This window comes from Sturnus vulgaris, chromosome 3, assembly GCF_052056855.1.
Source record: "Sturnus vulgaris isolate bStuVul1 chromosome 3, bStuVul1.hap1, whole genome shotgun sequence".
Lineage (NCBI taxonomy): Eukaryota > Metazoa > Chordata > Aves > Passeriformes > Sturnidae > Sturnus > Sturnus vulgaris.
In genome coordinates, this window is record NC_142245.1 from 69,694,184 (window position 1) to 69,710,324 (window position 16,141).

The 16,141-nt window shown below is 37.4% G+C and overlaps 1 protein-coding gene and 1 long non-coding RNA gene across 2 annotated transcripts in view; one reads left to right on the forward strand and one right to left on the reverse strand.

Annotated features, from left to right (window-relative positions):
* Window positions 1–14,728, forward strand: part of LOC148224400 (uncharacterized) — a 22,468-nt gene extending 7,740 nt beyond the window's left edge. The window contains exons 2-3 of the long non-coding RNA XR_015802520.1: window positions 6,219–6,364; window positions 13,333–14,728. This is a non-coding gene — a long non-coding RNA (uncharacterized LOC148224400). The remainder of the gene's footprint in view (window positions 1–6,218; window positions 6,365–13,332) is intronic.
* The window catches only part of SLC16A10 (solute carrier family 16 member 10), a 63,084-nt gene that overhangs the window by 6,368 nt on the left and 40,575 nt on the right, over window positions 1–16,141 (reverse strand). The window contains exons 4-5 of the mRNA XM_014879264.2: window positions 2,264–2,407; window positions 478–706 (exon numbers count right to left, since the gene is read on the reverse strand). Coding sequence (XP_014734750.2) covers window positions 478–706; window positions 2,264–2,407 — 373 coding nt within the window. The remainder of the gene's footprint in view (window positions 1–477; window positions 707–2,263; window positions 2,408–16,141) is intronic.

Below are 16,141 nucleotides of genomic sequence, written 5' to 3' on the forward strand. Positions count from 1 at the left end.
CCTGTATTTTGTCTGTATCCCACTAAAGGATGATTAAAGCTAGCACTCCTACTTACAAGGAGCAATTAAAGTGACTGGAGTCTTTATCCTCACAATGGTTCTAACATGAGCGAATTTTGGAGTCCAGTTAATTTTCAGATTTTAGTTTGGAGGCCCTCTGTAGCACAAACAACCAATAGGCTGTCACTTGCACAAAATGGAAACTGTCAGGTCCTAAATCCAACTGGAAACCTACCTGCCTTTCTTTTGAGGAATATTTTAAACCTGCATAACAATGAAAAAGACTGAGCAAACTTTGAAGAGTGCAGTAAATTAATAACCCACGAGCAGCAGGTAAATTTCCTGTATCTTCTTAAGCACACAGAGAAAACTTCCAATGTCAAAGCTCTGCACGTGATGAAGGAATGGGAAGCACAGCCAAAAAGTCATGGCAAACACAGAAACACATTTACAGCTACAAACCCTGGCTACACTCACCTGCAATGGGTGGACCCACTGTCATTGGCACTGACATGAGTCCAAGCAGAAATCCAATGGCCTGGGAGACATCCTGAGCCCCAACGAGCTCGAAGGCAATAGGAGCCATAATGCAAATGAAGCAGCCATCAAACAGGCCCATGAAGAGACAGACAGCAACGAGAGCTCCAAAGACATTGCACAGTGGAATCATCATAGACATCAGCCCGATAAAAAAGAATGAGGCCACCTAAATATGAGCAAGAAAAAAAATATAAACATTAATTGCATCAAATTTGCAGATCGTAAGGGACCAGATGAACCTCCTTGCATTTGCAGTGAATTAGATTGCCTGCTTGTATTTACTTTAAAATAAATCAGTCTCCATGGATTACCACTGTCAGAAGTTACATACTAAGATAAAACAAACATATAACTCATGACAGGCAAAGAAATTCCACTACTCATTTCACAAGCTTTGAAAATGCAATTGTAATCCACTATCCTAGAGTGATTGTGTAAGGTAATTTCTCATGCACTAATATTTTTTGAGAAATAAGTCACAGAAATATTAGGGGTTTAAGATAGCTGGAATACTGTAATTAGACTCCTCACTGTTACAAGGAAAAATATCAGTATTATGAGTGGTTATTTCAGGGTGCTTGTATTCAACAGAAGAGAAAACATTAAAATTTTCCATTAAAAAAAGGTATCCTGATGTACTGTTGTAGTCATGCACACTAACAAAGATTTTCTAACATAATTTTAGATTATTTGTTTGGTTTAGATTAAAGGAATAAAACTGTCTTTCAGCAAAATGAAGCAGAATTAAAAAGAAAATGAAAGCAGTAACAGTTTTGCCTGTGCACTATCCATATGTAAGCACTGGAAACCAATGTTCCACCTAACTGCAATAAAACATCAAGGAATCTAAACTGATCCATGGCAGCAAATACTCCAGCAGAACGGTAATTCTTTCCTAAGAATTTTTGATTTCCATACTGCAGTGCAGACAATCCCCACTAGATGCCTCCCTTGCTATTCATTTTAAGAGACCAGATAGAGAACACCTCGCAGTTGCCAATGTGAAAGTCAACTAAAGCTTTTCCAAAATCCCACACTAACACTGCTAGTTTCTTAAAAACAAAACAAAACAAAAATAAAAAAAAATAAAAAAAAACCAAAACCACCCAAAAAAACCAAACCAAACAAACAAAAAAAAATCGTTTATAAGTCTGGGGAGAAAGAAGTGTATATCTTCCTTCATCTCCAAGCTTCAGCATTTCTGGAAGCCAGGACTCGTTCTGCAAAATGTCCTCAACTAAGCACCTCTTGTACTGCCATGGCCATACCCCTGTGTACTATGCACAGAACATATCTGACACCAAATTAGTGCCTGCCAAAAATCAAGAGATTCAAAATCCTTAGCAGAGAAACATGGCTTAATTTTTTTCCCTATCTGGGGAACACCATTATGAAATCATAATCTGGGAGAAAGCAGAATCTAGAGAATACCCAAAGGTTTTCATTCACATGCTAATAGACAGTAATTTCTTTCATTCCCAGCTGAAAACAGCCAGCAGGAAATAGACATTTTCTTAGCACTAAAAACAAAAATCAGAGATTCATAAACTCTGCACCAAAGGCTCCTAGTATCAAAATCCATAAACTGACTTTCCTAGAGTTTTGAAACTTCTTAAATTTGAATCTCCAATCAGTTAATTCTGCTTACTTATTAATAGTAAACCAAAACCAAATCCTTTAGAATCCACAGTTCGAAAGCAATACAGAAATAATAAAGACATACCTGTAAATATATTTTTTTTGCACCGGGAATATAATCTGCAACTCTGCCAAAGATCAACCTGCCAACTCCTGAAGTAATGCCCAGACATAGCAGAAGCACTTCTTCTGGCACACTGTCACCAAATCTGTCTTTTACATGATTCATCTGTTTAAAAAGAGAAAATAAATTTGCTTTAGAATTAAAATATAGACTTTTGAAAACTTGAGTCAAATAGAAGCAATCTCAGACTTACAATCTCAGCTACAAATGGTCTTCTGACTTAGCCTGCTTTTACAGATTTTAAAAGGCAGTATTTAGTGCAACACAATGAAAACAATCCAAAATGTATTGTTGCTTTATCCACAACTAATGAACTTAATTCAGGGAAACGAGAAGACTCTGTCTAATACCAAAAAAGAAGTTAGAAGCATTCTCTCCAACCACTCTTAATTTACTGGTGATAGATTCAAAGTAACACAGAAGCCACACGGGCTACCAAGCTTGCAACATAGCTGAGGGCAGGAGCAAGAAGCAGAGAGCTGGAGACCAGAGAGTGGCAGTAGGAGAGGCCCTCAGGAACATCTCATCCCAACATCCACGATGTCCAGGGACAAGGAGGACGAGGGACAGAAGCCAGCTGCAGTGCCAAACACAACAGCAAGCACTCCCAGGAGAGGGTGCAGCTACAGCAGCAATGAACAGGGCAGGCTGGAAGAATGATTTATCAGCCACTTCAGCCTGAAGAACTAAAGCAACTGATCCATGGTCCTGACAGCAGACCATCGACCACAACAGGATGAACTACCAGTGTCAGTAATTCCAATTTTTTGAGTCATGGTAAAAAAAAAATATATATATATACATACCACCAGACTGGCTTGATGGATTTGAAATTTTTTATATTCTCTCTAGTTCCAAAATGTTTTTGTTTGTGGTTTTTGCTGTCTTTTTTTTTTTTGGGGGGGGGGGGGTGGGGTGGGGTGGTTTGGTTTTTTTTAATCATCCCCAAAGACCAGAAAATTACCCACAAGAGATTTTTTTGCACTATTGCTTTTTGGAACGTGCTTGGCAATACCAAATATGCCAAAATGGGCGCTAGAAAATGTAGAAATCATTTGCACAGTCCTGCAATCTCTGTGTTCATAAGTAGTTCTGAATAAGAAAAGCAAAACAAGTAAAAACAAGTGAAAGTTCAGAGATATGAAAGAGCAAACAGAAGAACCTGATTTTAAGTAAAGATGTAGGAAGAACATTTGAGGGACAAGGTAACCACAGGCTGATATCACTTCAAACCAGAGAACGCTTAATTTCTTATCTATAAAATGAAAAAGTTCTATTTTAGTAAATGTTTCTAGAGGAAAATAGTCTCAATTCTTTCCTGGCCAGAATGTTACTAATACAAGCAGAGCCTTTTTTCCAACCAGAAAATCTGACTTGCTGAGTAAGAGCAATTTTCATAAGTATAAAATCTGTTGGGTTTTTTTTTACATGTCACAGAAAGCCTATTAAATCTAATATTAATTTGTCCAATATAACTGATTTTGTAAGAAAGAAAAAAACCAAGGGAGTTTATCCTAGTTTTAAAGAAAAACTTCTAACTTAAATTGAAGACAGGTGCTTGTTCTTTCTGGTTTTTTCTTTGCTTTGTAAAACACATTTGGGAACAGAATCTGATGAAGTTTTTAATCTGAAATGACATTTAAACATAAAAGATAAGCTGTTCTACTTATTCCCTTTCTGCCAAAGGTGAGAAAAGGGAAAGCTGACAGTTTTCCCACCCCTACCTTTATGCTCCTGTCAACACCTGCTGGCCCTGCTGGCAAGAGAAGCCAAGGTGTTCTTTGCAAATTTTGTCACCTGTTCCACTTCCAGGTCTCTGCAGCCTCTGGATTGTTTAATTAGCAGGCCTGATCCATTCACTCCCTGGAGGCTTTTCAAGAGGCAAGATAAAGCTCTATATCTAGACAACTATTAACCCTGCACCTGCAACTGAGTAACTGGATTCCTCAAAGCAGCACAGGTGGTGAAATGCTGCCACTCTTCGATCAAGGAGGAAAAATTCTGATTCAATTAACTCCTTAAGCAAGAAAGTAACAACTACTCATCCCAAATGTAAAGTATCTAAATTAGGTTTGGGGTTTTTTTGTTGCGTTTTTTTATGCTTCCACTACTCTTATGCGCACCATAACCTTAAAGAAAATTTCCAAGTATATATAAGGAGATTTTTTTTTTTTCCTTAGGCAGGCAGTGGCATAGGCTGTCCAGAGAGCTTGATCAGTATCCTTCCTTGGAGGTTTTTCAGGACCAAGTGCACAAAGCCCTGAGCAACCTGGCCTGATCTCTCAGAGCTAATGCTCAGATCTTAAACAGCACATTCAATCTTCAGTGACACAGTCACTAAGTAAGTTGTAAGCAGCAGCAGTATTAACTGTATGAAAATACAGTGATTCAGAACTAATTCAGCACTGTAACTCTAGGTTAAATATATTCATGAAGTAGCACAAGCAAGATTCAGATTTCCACATCTTTTTAGCTGTTAGAACTACTCAAAAATCCCACCATGAGCAATTGCTTGTGAACATTCTCAGGCACTAACACTCTCCTCACTGCAGAACTATACAGAATTATACAACTCTTCAGGCATTGTCTACAGCAGCCAAGTGGGGACCCAGCCACAAAAAGGCAAAAACATTTCAATGTATGTTGTGCCTGTTCTCAGTAATGTAGCTGATTCTTCACCCAGGGTTGTGTGCATGCTGAATTGCAGGTCTGATTTTTCCAAATGCAGAAAAGACCTGGTTAGCTCAGGCAAAGTTACAGTCTAGAGGAGCACAGCTTCTTCATTTTTTAAAAAGATAATTTATTCTTGTACAATTCGGTTTTCCAGATAAAGATATATAGACAATATATAGAAGATACACAGTCAAGGCCAGAACTGAATGCATTCCTGGCACCAGCATTCTCCTTTATACTTGTGCTCTCTACTATCAAAGTGATACACACAGATTTTGTTGTCCAAATTCTCATTGCTATTAGAATGAAATATCAAGAAATAGAAGAAATATCAGCCACGTAGTAGTGGCTGGAATGCTTTCTGATATTCAGTTTTGGTTGACCTCTCTCCAACCAACCAAGACCCTTCCCTTCACTGCACACACATTTCAGCTACATTCACACAGTGAATCAGACATAAATCTGAGCAAAGCTGTAGATCCTTTTTTTTCAAAACACAATCTGAAAATCTGAATCTGAAACAAGCAGTTATGAGCTAGTAAGAAATAATGCTGTCATTCACTTTCTTCCCATGTATATTCCATTTTGGGGATTCCCAGTCAAACAAAGTTTTAGTAGGCTAAATGCAAGTCTCTGACCAAAAGAGTTGGCCAACAGCAACATATAACCTAGGGAACCCTGAGCACATGAGAAGAAAACCACCATTTTCTTCAATTACTGATGCAAGTCCTGCTGTCTGACACTACCACTGAAAACAAGCACAAGGATAAAAGGAAATGCTTAGAGAGTACTGCTGGTACCATTTGTATACTAGAAATGTTATTAACTGCTCCGATTTAAGTTTTCTGAAAGAGCTGAGGGTGTGTAGAAGCCTAGAAGATAAGAGGGTTTATATGCATGTCTCAAACACTGATAGCCAGATAACTGTGGAGCCAACCAAGGATTGTTGGTAATAACAGCCAAGGATTGTTGGCAATAACATACTGTGAAAAAGAACAGTGTGTAGCTGGAGAAGGGGGCCATACAAAGGTAGGGCAGCACTTTTCCAGGACAAATGTCCTTGTTCTGGCTCCTGGAGATAAGAACAGTGCAAGCACAGGAATGAGGTTGAGAAGCCAGTATGGATTGTAGGGTGGAATCAGGATCAAAAAGCCCTGAAACCCCCCAACCCACTTCCAGAAAGGTCTACAAGAACAGACTGTGCATAATTTTCTCACTTTCTATGCAATTTAATTATCTCCAGGACAGAGAGAAGTAGCCCCACCCTGGCCATCCCATCAGCTGGATCAACACCGTAGCCAGGACTGGTGAGCTCTCTTGGCAATGAACTGTCCTGGATGACTAGAAGTTTCAGAAAGTGCTAAAAAGCAGAGCATAAAGAAACTCTGGGTAAGTCACTGTTTATTCTCCAACATATGGACTCGCCACAAAAATGGGAAGCAGGGAGGGTGAGAAACAGAAAAAGAAACTTGGTTGCCAGTGAGCTTTATGATACTGGGCACCAGGAAGAATATTTAAGGCAAATACATTTCTAGTCCAGACTCCACCAAAGAAACTTTTACTGGTGAGCAAAAAAACCAGTAAAATGAGCCAGCAATTCCTGCACTTCTACAGAAAAGATGATCTTCATGTTAAGAGACAGAAATAGCATTACCAATACCTAAACTGGATCAAATTTTAAGGGAGTGCTAATACCCTGAGATAATTTATATGAAATATAACTATAGCTAAGTGTCTTCACATGGCAAATATGCATATACACATTTTCAAATAGTTCCTACTTACACACTTGCCCCGACAGTGGTAATAACTCTTTTAATCTCTTGTCAGTTTAAACTATGTAAAGAACAAGGAAAAAATTAAATAAACAAGGTGATTCATTGCATGCCAAAAGGGAAATTTTCTCTTTTTCCACTGAGTAAAGCAGATTAAACAGAATAATTCATACATCATGAAGATTCAGAACAAGCATAATCTGAATTTCTTAAGTAAAACTGAACAGAGCAGTTAAGAGGTTAACTGTTAGGCCTATTTAACATAAAAAAACCCTAAGCATTAAAAATTCTAAAAGACTTAAGGCTGACAAGTATACAGTTAAAATAATTCTGAGGGTTGGGTTTTTTTTCAAAAAATAGATAGTCCTGAAGCCTAATAATAGTAATTTTTTCACTCTCAGAGCTTTGTTATTCTAAAGAGCCTGTGAAGAAAATCAGTGCTTGGTGTGGCTTGGGCAGCAGCAGCAAGACAGATAAGGCACACGTGTATCTTTGGAAGCTCACAGTGACTGAGCACAAGGATGCAGAATAAAGTCAGGGATCCACAAGAACTGAAGTGTTATGTACACAAGAAATGAGAGTTTAATTGTTGGACAAAACTTACCCTTATAAAACATTTTTTTAAATTATTCCTATTTGTGACTACAATCCATATTTCACAGTCTCAGTTCTATGTCTTTCTTGTGGCCTAAAGCAGCGTTTCCAGGGCCTATTTTACTCTCAAAACTCAATTATGTCCAAAATCAAACACTGTACAATAGTACTGTGATGTCCTAAGAGAGGTTGACATCCTTGCTCAACAACAGCATCTGTGCTACTCATATCACATCTCTCAAAACCAGACTCCTTAAACCATAGGACCTAGGCAAGTAAAATCCAAACAGATTCTCAAACCTCTATTCAACCACCACAGAATTCCCAGAATTCCATAGCCCTTGCAGTACTAGAGATCTACTTGTGGATATGATCATAATCCCCCCCAGCTTTCACAAACCTGGGTGAAGCACCTGACTCATTTTTTACTGGGGGGCAGAAGAAAACTCTCAATTATCTCAATTCTTAAAGACAGCCCTAAATACACTGCCAAGTATCTCAAGGATCAGGGCCTTGAGAAATTGAATCAAGTAGTCAAATTTTAATTTAAATCCTACGGAAATTATGACAATGATAGAAATACAGAGATACAGTGCTTACTCAGGATATACACATACATGTTTCCCTTTTTTTCCCTGCCTGGAGTAATCCAAAACCACTTCTCACTTTTCTAGGAAATATTCCACTCAGTAGTAATGAAAAGCTTAATCCTCAGAAAAGAACCTGAAAAACAGCTCAGAGCTTAGCAATTACTACAATCAAATAGGAAGAGCTAAGTTCTGAGATCTGCTCAACAGAAGATTCAAAACACATGGTGAGATATTCACAAGTCCGAATAGGACTTAAAAAGCAAAGAGGTTTTCTATGCAGCTCCTCCTAGAGCAGAAACTGGACACAAAAGGTGATCTGTATATGAGTGAAAGAATTTGGCAATGAGTGTTTGTTACTCTGTATGAGGACAGCAGGGCAAAACCAGCTGTGATCTCAGACTTCTGGGCACGTGAAGAGTTCAGTTCAAGTCAAGATGTTTCAAGCGTCCAAAGACGGGATTTGGAGTTTACCATTAAAATAACATTAAAACTTAAAAAAAAGGATAACGCACTTTGCAATCGACTCTGACATTGAACTATACTCTCCATCTGATATCAGAATAGTTTGTACTATGCCAGAGTACATGAGGTAGTGTACTGTTGAGACAGATACAAAGGAAATCACAATGAAACTCAGACTTTTCAACCTGCCAGTATTGCACAGACCTGAGGAAGACTGCTTTGCTCTTATGCTTCAGGGTCACACATAGTTTGTACCTGAGCATACTTGCTACCTAATTTTTTTTATTTATTTAATTTACTTTTACTTCTATAAAAGCCCCCAGAAAACCTTTGTTTCATTCTTTTTTTGTTTCTATTCTTTCTGTACCTGTGTAATTTATTTGTCTTCAGTACTTACTTGAAAAACATATCTAAAATATGCTTTCAATAGCAATTACAAGTATAAAGAAGGAAATAATTTATTTATTTTCCCACCACCACCCCCAATGTCCAAAGTGGATGATCTAACCATAGGAAGAATAAATACTTCCAAGCCAACATTAAGGAATACTGGAAAGAAATGGGTTCACAGGATAATGACAGAAATGGGAAAATAGAAGTGGGATAAAGGGGGAAAATTTCACTAACCTGGGCAGTCAAACTGCAGCAGATGTTGAGATCTGAAGGGAGATAAATGCAAAGATTAGAAAAGCAAGTAAAGCATGGGGAGCCACTGAAGATTTTGGGTCTCAGAAATATCTGCTTCATAATTACATCAGACCTTAAAAAAACCCAGTGTCTTGTTAGTCTTCCATTAGAGAAAGAAATACGATAGATTAAGTGGATGAGAAAGGTAATAGTGCTAAAACTGACAGCTATAGCTAGTTTTAGCTTTTTTAGAATACCTACAGACACACAGTTATAGTTAGTAGTGGACATAATTAAAAAGATACTTTCCTACCATTACAAGACTAACAGCAGATTCTGGGAAATAAAAGACGTGGTAGACTTCAGACATGTGACTGATCTAGGAAGAGGTTTCTTGAACAGCAGCCCATAAAAACAAGTGAATGGAGTGAAGGAAGCTGTTTTTTCCCAGTTAGAATAAAATAAAAAAAAAATCCAGACACACCCATTGGATATTCAGCATTATTTTACATAACATTCTAAAAGTAGCAAACTTATGACATAATACAGGTGGTTCACAAAACAGAGTACTTACTTACCTTACAAGAACTGATGTGTTATTGCCTTACAAGATGTGTTATGTGTATGCACTTTACTGTGGATATGCAGACTTTGTTTGTTCAAGTTTAGAGGTTTTTGGTTACTAGAGTCCTTAGAATATAGACTCTTCACCATGCTCTGCCCTCAGACACAGAGGAAGACATTTCTCTCTGTGCTTCCATTTGTCTCCACTGTGGAATCCAGGGGCGTAAGAATTAAAGGGAAGAGAGAGGTGTAGGATTAGGACTCTACACACAATGCAAAACTGGAACAGCTTCACATATTGCACGTAAATCCTTTCTATTATGGTTCCTTGGGCAAGTCTCCCACTGCAGAGAATATGGAGCCACTGACACTGTCTGTGGACAAGGGCAGAAGCTAAAACACTAATTTCTCAAATGAGATGTAATTTAGAGATATCACATCTAAAAACATTGAGGGAACACAACGTCAGTGTCCTCTCCCCTCAGGGGAAGCTTGAAGAGTTACAGAAATATTTGTAAGAAATGTAATGGATGATGATTAGGGTTTTGTTGGGCAGAACAACAAACACTGCAGTGAGATTCATCCTGACTATCATAGCTTACCCCAATACACCAGCTCAGAGCTGCCTGAAAAATCTTAGGTGGTTTCTATACCCCCTTTATATTTTTCCAGTTTATATAATTCTTCCTAATGACCCAACGGTTTTGCCTGGGGACAGTGCAGTTTACAAGTGGAAAATGCCAATTTTTCTTAATAGGCAGAATAGATAGAATATTTTTTCCTGAATAAGTTTCAGAAACTCCCAGAGTATATAGAAGTAAATACAGCTTTCAAATTACATAGCAAGAATTTCAGACAAGTTCCCATGAAAGCTGTAACTATAGAGGATCTCACAAGAACTTGGCTCTTCATTTCTCCAAGCTGATTGCACAAGACAATAGTTTTTATTGGCACATATTTTAGGGGGCAAAGGTTCAAACACACTGAATTTGCACAGCAGAATCTGATCTCTTATTAACAAAAACAAGGCACATCACTGATAGAGAGTGAGAAATGAGCAGAGACAAGCCAAAATAGGTGGCTCATAAAGAACAGAGGTGAAGGCCAAGTCATCTCAAGGCTCGATTTAAAAAAGGTACTCCAAGGTGATAAAGTAGTTGTAGAACAGTTAAACCACACAAAAGACACAGAACTTACGCTACAGATCAGAAGGTTGGGGAGGAATCAAATCTGGCAAAAAAGTCTGCATCAGCTCTAATCCATATCAGCAAATCCTCCCATTAATTATTATGTTTCTAAAGTGAAAAACATTATTTTTCTTATCTTAAGAGCAGGAACAAAATGGATGTTCCAGCAAAAGACAGGAAGCATAGACCAGCAGAGAGCACTATCTTTTTGTCCAAGGACAGACTACATGGGCATAGGACTAGACTCAGCAACTTCTAAGTGACAAACACAAGATCTGGAGACAGACACAGCCACCCAGAGGACGGACTAATATTTATACAAGTTGTCCGACTTTGTGATGCAGCCAAGAAAATTAGTTTGTTTATATGCATGAAAAAGTTCTTTTGACTAACATGTACTCTACAGCAACTCTAACCAGCTTCATGACTCTCCCAATAAAATTGCTTGGAAGCATCTTTTCATTCCGAGATGCATTTTCTTTTCCAAGAATCTTAAGAGCAGAGTCCAAGGTGATACTTTGTTTCTCAGCAGAATATCTACCTTCTTTTTCCCTAAGCATTAGGTCTGCAATCTCACTTCCCTGTTCTCTGGAGGTCCAGATGAGCCTGTTCCTGGCACATGCAGATATCAGAGAAGCAATGAGGCATTGAATCTTCAGCATCTATCTATGGAGCATATGAAATCCAGTACTTATTTGCCTACCAAGACAGATTCTCCTAAGAAAGTTGTTGGAAAAAATAGCCAAACACAAACCATTTTTTCATCTCTTAAACATGAAGCAAACAGAGAAGATACATTCCATATAGCTACTGCTAACCAAAAATCTCTACATATGTGAATTATGTGCCCATTGTGGAATATCCATGAACATGGATAAGCATCAAAAGGAAAAGTCAGATTTATACAGTAACTTAAGAAATAGGCAGCAAAATAAGGTGAGAAATACTTAAATCTTTTCCCTGAAGTTTCAAGAGGACAGTCAGTGTCACGGTAACTTTCACACTGCATGTCAATTAATGGGTAGCTTTGTATACAAGCCTGCAGCCATATTTAAACCATAAGCCTAATTTTCAAATAGATCTAGTCATTCTTAAGGAGTATTTTCTTAATAAAAAATATTTAAACTTAGAAAGGTAAACTTTATTAAGACGCACTTCTATTGCATTATCTACCATCCAGTTGCTTCTTTTAAAAGTAGAACACATAATATGTACAATTCTTTTTTTTCAAACTGCTTGGTTGTTAAATTCAGTTGTTCATCCTGCAAGGTATCAAATACTATAAGTAAGGCAGGACCTATCATTAGCAAGAGGCATTTATTAAAAGTAACTGCTAAATCAAACCATACTGGTAAACACCCCAAGAGAAATTATTATAGGACTGAAATGCTGCACTGAAAATATTAAGATTATATCAGTCCTAGCAGTATTCCTCATAATGGCTGAATATTGTTACAACAAAATAACAATACTGGGTCCTTTTTTGTAAGTGTAGCATAACTAATATTTTCCTAAATTCACACTGAAACCTGCTAACGACTTTAGTCACTGCTTAGAGAAGAACAGGCAGTGACCACATCCATTTTAAGCAGTATTTCTTTTCACCTTGCTAAAAAAAGCACAAAAAGCAACCACATCTTGTAAGCTACCGAGCATGTGACCTTGTATCAAATTTTAACAGAAATGACCTAACAATCTCCTAAGTATTAAGGATGCATGATCCTGATTGAGTAAATATTTTTTTAAGGGTAAGAGAGCAACACTAAGCCCTTAACATGAGACTGCTGAAAATACAGAAGTTCTCTATTTATTATTGAAACAAGCACAGGACAAGTGACACAGAAACTAAGTATACTTTCTTTCAAATATCCTTCATTTCTTTGTGAGACCATCCTTACTAAAAACACTTGGAAAGAGCATTTTCCACTAATTCCACAGATTACTACTATGAATTCACAATTTAAACCAAAATAGACTAAGCATGGATTTTACTTGTCTGTCTGCCTATTTTAGAGAGGCACCAAAAAATTAAATCTCAATCACTAGTACGGACTGGTTTTAAAATTGAGAGGAATACCATTTGATTTAGTAATTTTATGACCTATCAGTTTGTTTTTCAACAATCTCATTTAATGCTGAAAGTATATAATAAACTTAAGTCAAAACTTATTTATAGTCTTTATCTCAACCAAATCCCCAAGTTACATGTAATGGAACACCTATTGATGGAATTTGACACCAATTAAACTGGGATAAGAAAAGCTCTCCCTTTTGGTTCTCCCCTGCAAGAGCCAAAAGGAATCTGATGCCTGATACCTACCAGTCAGGATTCATGTCAAGGAGCTGGCAAGGGTTACCAGTTCCTATCTAGCATGCCATATAATCAATCTGTTAGTGCATTTAATTTTAATTAGAGCTACTTAAGGAGCAGGTTGTTTCTTTGGTTTTAACAGCTTTTATTCCATATAGCAAATACAATGCAGAAAGTTAAATTGCAAAGACTTGGCTAATTCTGTTATTTCAAAGCCCAAAGAAGTTTTTACTTCTTTTCACAACAGGGGCCACAGCATGTATTCTCCTTTCCAACCTGCTTCAGAAAATGCAAGAGGCATGAACAGAGGCTGGAGATGGCACAGAAGCACACAGAGACCCTTGGCTGGGAGCTCAGGAGCTCCTGAGCAGTGCCAGGCTGGCAGAGAGTGACTCCAGCACACCCAGCCTGCAGCCCCCAGGTGCCACGGGTCAAGCAGTGACACAAGGACCCCAACCCACAGAGTTTCTGTCACCTGTGCTTCAGCACAGGGTCAGGAACATCCATCCTGGCAGAAGCTGTCTTTCCAGGTGGGAAAAATGGGACTTGGTGAGTACAGGTAACAGGTCAGAGGGCATGACATTCACTGTATAAATATTTTTTGCTTAGGGCACTTGTAACCAGCATCCCTGTAGAGCAGTCTGGCTGCTGTCAGCCTAACACTGGGAAAAATTGTAGAATTTTGACATAACAAAAGCTGTCACTTGTCTAAGGATCATAGTCCTTTTCCAGTACCACTAGAGTTTTAAAAATACAATAAACATCAACACAATAGTAACTTTCATTTTCAAAAGCTGAGGAAAGTAATTTCTGGTTTGGTAGATGTACCAGTGAAAATTTTATTTTTTCTTATAGCCTTTGATTTACTTGTAAGTACATACTTCTATGTACTTCAGAAAGTACACAAAGTGTGGCTTTTTAATCAAAAGCAGACAAAACTAGGATAAAAGACATCCACAGCTATCTACTTGAGCTGAAGTATCTGTGTTGAAGGGCACAATCCATGCTGTACCTTCATAAACACTAATTTATTCACTTTCTCAAATACAGATCCACAGGGACTTTAAGTAAAATTCAGTTTTAGATACAAGAAAATTAAAATGAAAACTTGTGGTTTCAGGGGAGGTTTTTGACAAGAGCTATTCAGTCTAAGTTTACTAAGAGCTGAAGCTTCCCCTCTCAAAGGGAGCATACAAAGCATGTGTGTCTACCGCTGAAGATTTTATGTTATCAACACTTAAGCATCATGATTTCTCTGAAACTCTGAACAAAAAGAGTATCTTCATATAATTTTGAGGTAATCCTTAAAGTATTAGATTCTAACAGTACACTGGAATAAGTTTTATAGTGTTATCAAACACTATATTAGAAACAGCCTCAATCAAATTGTTTTCCTATACTAGAGATTTATTTCATAAGCAGAATTTCTGCCAGTCTGATGGGGGGAAAGCACTTCACAGGAGTGACAGCACCCTATAAAAAGAAAAATCATATTATTATAATATTATGTAGTTGAGTATAGAATAATATAAGGGTTCTCTACAAGCCAACTAGCTGCTTTAGTCTGATTTATAAACGGGAAGAAGCAATACAAGCATCTTCACAAAAACACATAAGCTTTTCATTCAATAAATATATTTTAGAAGTTCTTTGTGCCTGTTTGTGTAGCCTTATTCTTCAGTTTTCTGCAAGGGTTAAGAATCATTTGTGACCTATCCAATAGCTTACTCTAAAACCCTTGATTCCTGTTCCTCTGAAGTTGGTTTTATTTTAAAGCATCTCTACAAAGCTTATGGGGAAATAGCATAAGATATAATCTGGATTGCACAGTCCTTTGAAATAGGCTAATTTGAAATGTTATGCAATAAGATCTACATGATTAAAAACCAAGTTACAAGAATGTACCATTAATAAGAGTCAGTTTACAGCTGCTCAAAAACACACTAGCTCACACCAAAAGGTAACTTTAAAAATAAATATCTGACACAGAGTCAATAATCTAACCCATTACGAGAAAGCAATGACAGCCACTTGTTATATTGCATAAAAAATGGCTTTTAAGGTATTGAAGATTTTTTGACAGAAGTGAAGGTATTTATTATCATTAATCTCACTGTTCTATCGTGTGAATAATGATTATTAAAATGACCCTTCTGTTTTCATACTAAGTTCTACTAGCCAGTGCTCTATCATTAATATGAGGATGTGTAATGGTCTCAAAGCAGCATCTTATAGGAGATTGTGGGCTTTTCCCCCACCTTTCCCTTTTAAGCCTTTCAGTCTGTACCACTTCAGTTGGTTCAGTTCAGAGCACCACCGAGCTGACCATGAATAATTGACCATTTAAGAAGCAGTGCAATGTGTGTCAGCCAGCCCAATACAAATGCATCCATCTGTATCACCAGCTGCACCTAAATTTCTTAGTTTAGGAGTGTACTACAGAAAAAAAAAACCTACTAGGGAAACAACTCTTGTACATGTAGAGGAAATGGCTAATTGACACTTCCCCATCACCAGAAGCCAAAGCCCCATCAGCTGCAGTAGACAGCAGGAAAACAGTGCAGCTGAGAGGGACAGGGTAAGAGGAGCAACTATATTAATGCTGTACTTGTAACCTACAAGGCTGAAGTTTGAGAGACAGAAAAATACAGGTATTTTGCCTCTAATAAACTTGAAAAATAGTGAATATTATAGATCCTAAAAACTGACACCTGAACATACCTCAATACAAAGGAACAAAAATTACACTTCTAACATGTTTCCCATTATTTACTCCTTTTATACTTCTTCTAAAACACACGTGTGTCATTGGCAACGTATGCAGATGAGTACCAAAATAAAGAATTCTCTTTGGAATAGGATAGAATATTTTTCAAATCTCTCTTTTCATAGTTAAAGTATTTTAAACCTCGCATTGAGAACAAAGATTTTAATTAGCTTAACTAATACTTCTGATTAAAGCACTCTTAATAAGAAAACATCCAAATTAATTTTGTGTTTCTCCCCAGCACAACTTGCAGTTAAATCTGGTTTCCTATCACCAATTGCTTTCTAAA